The 7,652-nt window shown below is 37.2% G+C and overlaps 1 protein-coding gene across 1 annotated transcript in view; it reads left to right on the top strand.

The window, feature by feature from the left end:
* Nucleotides 1–5,290: 5,290 nt before the first annotated feature.
* LOC106011739 overlaps nt 5,291–7,652 on the top strand; it is a 9,414-nt gene continuing 7,052 nt past the window's right edge. Inside the window, exon 1 of the mRNA XM_013082389.2 lies at nt 5,291–5,404. Within this exon, the coding sequence (XP_012937843.1) occupies nt 5,293–5,404 (112 nt within the window). The 5' untranslated portion in view covers nt 5,291–5,292. The remainder of the gene's footprint in view (nt 5,405–7,652) is intronic.

The following is a 7,652-nucleotide window of genomic DNA, read 5'->3' as shown; positions in this document are numbered from 1 at the left end:
AGACGCTTTTAGAAAAATGTATGTTGTAGACAAACTATTTTCTGACCATTACTTCATCTTACTTGTGTTGGATGTGACTAAGATCAAGCCTGAAAAACATTCTGTGTCTACAAGGAACATCAAAGGAATTGACATTAATAAGTTTAAAATGGATTTGTTGAAATCTTTAAGTAACAGTCTGTGTTGATTTGTATAATTCCACTGTTAGGGCAATTCTTGACAAGCACGCACCACTTGTAACACGTCGTCTGTCGACTAGACAATATGCACCATGGTTCGAGGTTGAGGTGAAAGCTGCCAAAATCGAATGCAGGAAGGCAGAGAGACAATGGCTTAAAACAGGGCTCACCATCCACAAGCACAGTTTTAGATTAAAGAAGCAAGAGCTGAAATTTGTAACTAAATGTTCTAAAAAGAAATACTATTTTTCTAAATTGGAAAATTCAAAATCATGTAAACAATTATTCAGCATTTGTGATGAACTATTAGGAAGGGTCAAAGAGATACGTCTCCCGAATTCTTTTAGGGATCAAGAACTACCCGAAAAGTTTGCTGATTATTTTACAGATAAAGTCCAGAAACTAAGATACGACCTTGATGACTATGAAATATGTTGTGATTTTGATGTATATGATGGGGTGATTCTTGATAAGTTTAAACCTGTTTCTGAAAAATATATTAAATCTGTAATTCTAAAATCACCTAGCAAACATTGTGATCTCGACCCTGTCCCTATTCTCTATCGTCTTCCTGCATTGACGAACTGATCCCATTTATTGCTAAAATCATAAACAATTTTCTAATGTATGGATCAGTACCAGATTCGTTTAAAATCGCTCTTGTAAAACATTTGCTAAAGAAACAAAACTTAGATCAGAATGTCTTAAAGAACTATAGACCTGTTTCAAACCTACCATTTTTGTCTAAAATCCTTGAAAAGGTTGTCCTCGAGCGGCTTCATCATCATTTACAAGAAAACAATCTGTTAGAGCCATTCCAGTCTGCATATCGAGCTAACCACAGCACAGAAACCGCACTTCTTAAAGTCATGAATGACATGCTTACTGACTGTGATTCAGGAAAAGTTGTTTTGCTGAGCCTTTTAGATCTATCAGCTGCTTTTGATACAATTGACCATCATGGAAGTGTCTTTTGAATTATCCGGGACTGCCCTTAGCTGGTTTTCTTCTTACCGGTCAAATTGTTACCAGTCTGTTGTTATTAAAGGGCTTAAGTAATCAGATCATGCTCTTAAGTATGGGGTCCCCCAGGGCTCAGTCCTCGGTCCAGTTTTGTTCACCATTTATACTCAACCACTTGTCAAGGAAATAGTTAAATATGACTTAAAATACAATTTCTATGCTGATGATACCCAAATGTATGGTTCAACATTGTTTACCAATTTAGATGAACTTGTCCATCGTGCTGAAAATTGTATTGCCTTAATGAAAAACCGGATGAACAAAAATAAATTGATGTTAAATGATGATAAAACAGAAGTCATTATGGCAGGCAATGCAAAGTTTGTTAAAGAAGTTGACCATGGTCACATTACAATTGGTGGTGCAAAAACTTTATTTTCAAGAAACGTTAAGAATCTTGGCATCTATTTTGATTCCAGTTTATCAATGTCGGCTGAGGTAAATCATCTGATCAGCTGCATGTATTTGGAAATAAGAAAAATTAGTTAAATACGTCATCTGATCAATACCAAGTATACTGCTTTACTAGTAACTAGCTTAATTTTATCAAAACTCGATTATTGTAACTCCTTGTTATCAGGAATATCATTGGAGAAAGTTAAAAGACTTCAAATTGTCCAATTAATGCTGCACGTTTAGTTTTACGGAAAAGAAAGCGAGACTCTGCTAAACCTCTTTTACGAACTTTGCATTGACTTCCTGTTGAGAAAAGAATTGTGCACAACTTGGTCACCCTATGTCACAAATGTTTGAATGATAATGCACCATCATATTTATCAAATCTGTTATGACTGTACATTCCAACTCGCAGTTTAAGGTCATCAGCTGACAAAAAGAAATGTATTTTACCATCTACGAAACTTATAACAATATGTGAAAGGGCATTTAAATACCATGGCCCCAAGATCTGGAATGCTTTGCCAAGTACGTTGAGAGAAATCAAATCTTTTGATTCATTCAAATGTCAACTGAAGTCGTTTCTGTTTTTAAATTAATAAGATGAATATTTGGAATCATTTTCTTTGGTCAGAACACAACGTTTCATGTTACTGTTGTATGTTGTACTGTGTTGTAAAGCGCTCAGAGCCTGTGTACTTTATTCGGGGTTGAGCGCTATATAAATATCATTTATTATTATAATTATAAAATAAGATAAGCTAGAGAATGACCGCCAAAGTTTGGTGATTCCAAAGCTTGAGTGTCCTTGGAAATTGTTTCGTTACATAATATGTGTGCTTGGGGTCAACATTGTTCTTGTAAAACGTACACAGAAATCTCTTATTTATTGAATAAAAAGCCAAAAGCCGAAAAAAGCTGTTTGATTTGCGTAAAGGTCGTACACATTTATGTTTCTTCGATTTTATTATTTTGACAAGCGCCTGATCTCACCATGATGCCACACATATTTCTTCAGACGTCTTTGCCTGTATCCTACCTGCAATGTTATACTGCCCCAATTGCAACAATTAGAATACTATGGATGCTAACTGCCTCCGATCAAGAGAGAAGACCCTGCGAATGAACAACGACCACCCCCGACGAATTGCGGCAACGGAACAAGTCAGTGCACAGACGCCTAAAGGGACGCAGGTATTTCCGAAAATGGGCCGAAGACGCCATCCAATTCGGTTGCTATCTTCACTAACAGTCAATCGATATGCCTGGCACTAGCGGTAACATCACCATCCCTCGACTAAATGCGACTACGCATAAATAATGCAACGCCCTAACATCCATTCAGTGGATCCCCGGTCACTGCGATATCTTCGGCAACGATCTCGCTGACGGGCCGCCAAATTACATATATATATATATATATATATATATATATATATATATATATATATATATATATGACAGTGCGTATATATATATATATATATATACAAAAGACCATCCGATATCCCACACGCGGACAAAGGAAATATACAGGGCAATTTACTTAAAACGAGAGACTCAAATTAAGTCCCGCACTGACCAGTCACTACTGGCAAAAATGAGGACCGGTCACTTCTCTGGCTGCGGGTCTAAAAAATAGAATAGACAAAACATCTGACCCAACCTGTCCATTGTGCAGCCAGGAGCCCCAAGATTTGGAGCACTGGCTGCAGAGATGCCCCGCCACGGAGGTCCGGCGGTGGCATCTCTTTGAGGAGGATTCAGGGAGGTTGGACTGCCTCACCCGCTACCCAAGAGAGGCGGTGGCCCTGGTGAAGAGCACGCTCTTCGGGACTCAATCTTTTCGAACGGATGTCAACTGAAGTCGTTTCTGTTTTTTAATTAATAAGATGAATATTTGGAATCATTTTCTTTGGTCAGAACACAACGTTTCATGTTACTGTTGTGTGTTGTACTGTGTTGTAAAGCGCTCAGAGCCTGTGGTAGCCTTACCACACACACACACTTAGAATAGCAGTGGCAACAGATAGTCTCCTCCTCCTCCTACTCCTCCTCGCCCTCCTCCTCCTCTTCCTCTTCCTCCTTCTCCTCCTCATTCCTTCATCCAGTGCCAGATCTGCGACAGACATCGGCGATCATGGTTCTCCATTCATTCCTTTGCTCGGGTGCTCTTAAAAAAGATTTCATTCCCTGATCTTTCCCCGTTACCCATTTGTTTCGGTTCCCAAAGTAGCTTGCGCTGGGCTTACCTGTGCCCCGTTTGCCTTCAGTTTTGCCAGTGAGAGCTAGATAATCAAGCATTGCCACATTTGATTTCTTTTCCTTCCACAATATTCTCAACAGTCTTCAAAGAAACCACATTGCTGTTGCTTCTATTTTATTTTCACTGTCTTTAGTGATTTACAGCATTCACAGACATATAGAAGGGTTGACCATACATAGCATTTCAAAACTTTCATTTTGGAAGTCATTGAGATTTTTCTATTTTTCAGGATTGGGCTCATTTTATTGAAACTAGCCTTAGCCATTTTGCAATTCTCCGCTTTATTTCTGTGGAACATTTAGCTTCAGATGTTATTATATATCCTAGATATTAAACTGTTGGACTTGTTTGATCTTTTCACCTTTGTTATTGAGATTACAAATAGAATTTTACTGCTTTTTTAAATATTACCATTCTGTTTTCTTTACATTCAGTAAAAATCCTCTACGTTCATTTTTGTTTAAAACTGTGTCAAGAAGCTGTTGGAGTTCCTGTTCTTAGTCTGGTATTAAAACTGTGTCATCCTCATATCTGATGTTATTAATATTTTTGCTATTCACTTAGAGGCCTGGACATTCGTCTATGTTTCTAAGGATTGTTTCACTGTACATGTTAAAGTTAAAGAGGTCTGGTGGCACAGCACATCCTTGCCTGATCATTCCTCTCCTAATCTGCCTATAGTCTCTGTATTCTCCATTAATTCGCACAGCAGCGTTTTGATGCCTCTACTAATTCCTGATATTTCTTAGATTTGTCTTCTCTTTGTCTAGCTTTTGTAGTATTTTAAATAGCTAATCATGTCTAGCTTTATCGAACGTCTTTGAATAATCTATGAAGCATAGATACAGATCTTCCCATCGTTCAGTACGTCTTTCCATTTACATTAAATATAGCATTTCTGACGCTTCACTTTTTAAAATCTTTCCATTAATACTCGCATCAATATTTTTGTAAAATTACTCAAAAGGCTAATTGTTATATGCATATCACACTTTGTTGCACCTGGTGTTTCAGGTAAATCTATACAAACTGACTTCATCATATCTTCAGGGGTCTCACTGCTGTCAAAATAGAATTTAAGAACTTGTTTGTTAACGATAATAACCATTAAAGATGCATTTTCAAGTATCTTCTTTTATCTGTGTTTTTTTAATACTCGTCGTCAGAGGGAAACGCAGCTTCTTCTTCAGAAAGTCTCCCCCACCCCACCCCACCCCATCCTAAAAACTAGCCCTAAAAAGAAGTGAAATAAATAATAAAATAGTATGTTTTCAAATCTTTTCCAAGCATGATTTCGTTCATGGGATTCACTTTTGTTTTGTTTTTAAAATGTTCGATTTTATCTATTTTTATACACGAGCCCGTGTTTTTAATTGGTGTTGTTTTGTTTTTCTTCTGATTATCAAGGTCTTCAATAAATGTTCACAAATGGCGATTTTTGGATACATAACTGTGGCCCTAGCTGCTCTTGCTGTGACAGGACGTGTCTATTGTGAAGTTACCACGCCTAAAATTATAGTGGAAAGCCGCTTACACTCAGGTAAGTCCATTTGTGTTACAGTAAGGTGGAATCGGGCGCTCGTCATTTATTTTAGGGGGGGTTTTTTGTTGTTGTTGTTTTGGTGTGTGTGTTTTTTTTTGGGGGGGGGGCATATTGAGTTTTTAGAATGCAAAAGATCTTTCGAAAAAATCATAAAAGAGATTATGTTATTTTTTTATAAACGCTGTTGCGACAGTAAAAAGAAACAAATTATAATGAGCTAAACTTCTTCATTGTCTATTCTTAGAGTTTTGACAGCATGACCACTTAAAGATATGGACAACGTCTCAAAAATGGCATCTGCAGCATTCTTGTACACATCAATAAATGTGCCAAAAACCTGCATAGATATTTTCCATGTGAGAAAGGGAGTAAATCTGGGGTTCACATTTTCAATACAATTGGTTCAACAAAGACACTAACAACGGAAGCAAGGGTAGACCAGATAAGTAGCGAATATTTGGCAGCAAACATCTACTTGCACAAAATAAGAGATCCTTTGAATACAAACGGTATCTCCAAACTATTTTTACATATATAATGATCTAGGAAATGTGGTTTGTAAAGTTAAAAACCGCAATAAGAATATAAACTAGCAATCAATGACATTAAATTTTAAGAAAACCAGTTCAACGTGGACGATCGGAAAGACAGGGATGCTTTGGTCATGGTGATGAGAAGAATCTTTTTTAAAAAAAGAAAGCGACAAAGAAGATTTAGGGTCAAATAAAATGGAAAAGTTGCTTATGTAAGTTTCTTCAGTGCATCATTTGCAGCATTGTGTTCTGGTCTGAGTGCTTGGCATGCAACTAGATTATCCAAGCATCATTTTTTAAATATATTCCTCACTTGTGCTGTCCCAAATAATGTTTCTACTCTTCATTTCCAAAATCAAACGATCTGTTTCGTGATAAGAAGACGCGGTTGCACTGGGAATATTGTCGTTTTGAATGAGAAGCGAGAAAAAATAACAACAATTGTAGGAATGCGCCGGCAGTAATTACATCTCGTCCCTTGAACTGTGTGCTTCACCAAAACGCCGATGTGACACGGCGTAGCAAAATTTGGGCGACACACGTCTGCTACGCCAGGAGTGAAAATAACGCCTGTCGCTCGTGTGACCGCTCCCATTGTCTACAGTGTATAATCAGATTGCGCAGAAACTACTGCTGCGGTTTTTACATCTCGTCTGTCAAGGCCCTAACAGATACATACAAGATAAAAACAATCATTGAAATAAACGGACAGCCTCTTCAAAATTTTGTATAAGACGTTGGTATAATCAAAGCAAATTGAAAGACAATAGCATACATATGAAAATGAAAAGCAGTAGCAAATCAAAAGCTTTATAACTTACAAACTATCCGGAAATTCCAGGATAAAATAACCAGGATGATGACTCCTCATAATGTGCAATTTTCCGACGGTGGTCTACAAATGTGAAGTTTATGTTACTTCATTTTCTTTTTTTCCTTCTGTTTGCATTGGTGGGCCTGTGGGCGTCGCGGGGACAAAAGAACTCTTCTGTCAGCGAAAGCTATGGGTGGAGAGGCTTTGAATGAGGGCCGCATGGAGGGCTCTGTAATGCCACCACTGCCGCGAAGCATGACATTTGAAATAAAGAGACCACAAGAACGTTATCTGTATTTGAAATGAAAATGCCACAGAAGATTACTCCATGTGTCAAAATACTTGATTTTGAAGAAACTCTTACATGAAGAACTGATCATTGATAAACTTAATCCCCATATCAGATCTTTATCAATTTGATAATGATGATGATGATAATGATAATAATAATAATGATAAGAATAAAAATAAAAACTAGACTAACAATAATAATCATCATCATCATTGTTTGGAAAGCAGAATAGGAGGGAGAGTCTTGTTTGTATTTCAGACAAAATAACATAACAATATAAAAAGTGTAAAATTTGTTTAATAGAAAAGCTCAACGTTTCGGCTCTTGGGCTTCCTCAGGAGCAACTGAGACAAAAACTAAATGGGTGCTGTATTCTTATTCTTATCATTATTATTATTATCATTATCATCATCATCATTATCAAATTGATAAAGATCTTATATGGGGATTAAGTTAATCCATGATCAGTTCTTCGTGTAAGAGTTTCTTCAAGATCAAGTATTTTGGCGTCTTTGTATCCATGACACATGCAGTAATATGGCAATAAGTTGGAGGCAAAAGGAGGGAGACAGAGGGAGGGTGTGTGTGTGTGTGTGTGTGTGTGTG

This window comes from Aplysia californica, unplaced genomic scaffold, assembly GCF_000002075.1.
Source record: "Aplysia californica isolate F4 #8 unplaced genomic scaffold, AplCal3.0 scaffold00172, whole genome shotgun sequence".
NCBI classification, from domain to species: Eukaryota; Metazoa; Mollusca; class Gastropoda; order Aplysiida; family Aplysiidae; genus Aplysia; species Aplysia californica.
Note: the sequence above shows the minus strand (reverse complement) of the source record. Positions and strands in the feature narration are given on the sequence as shown.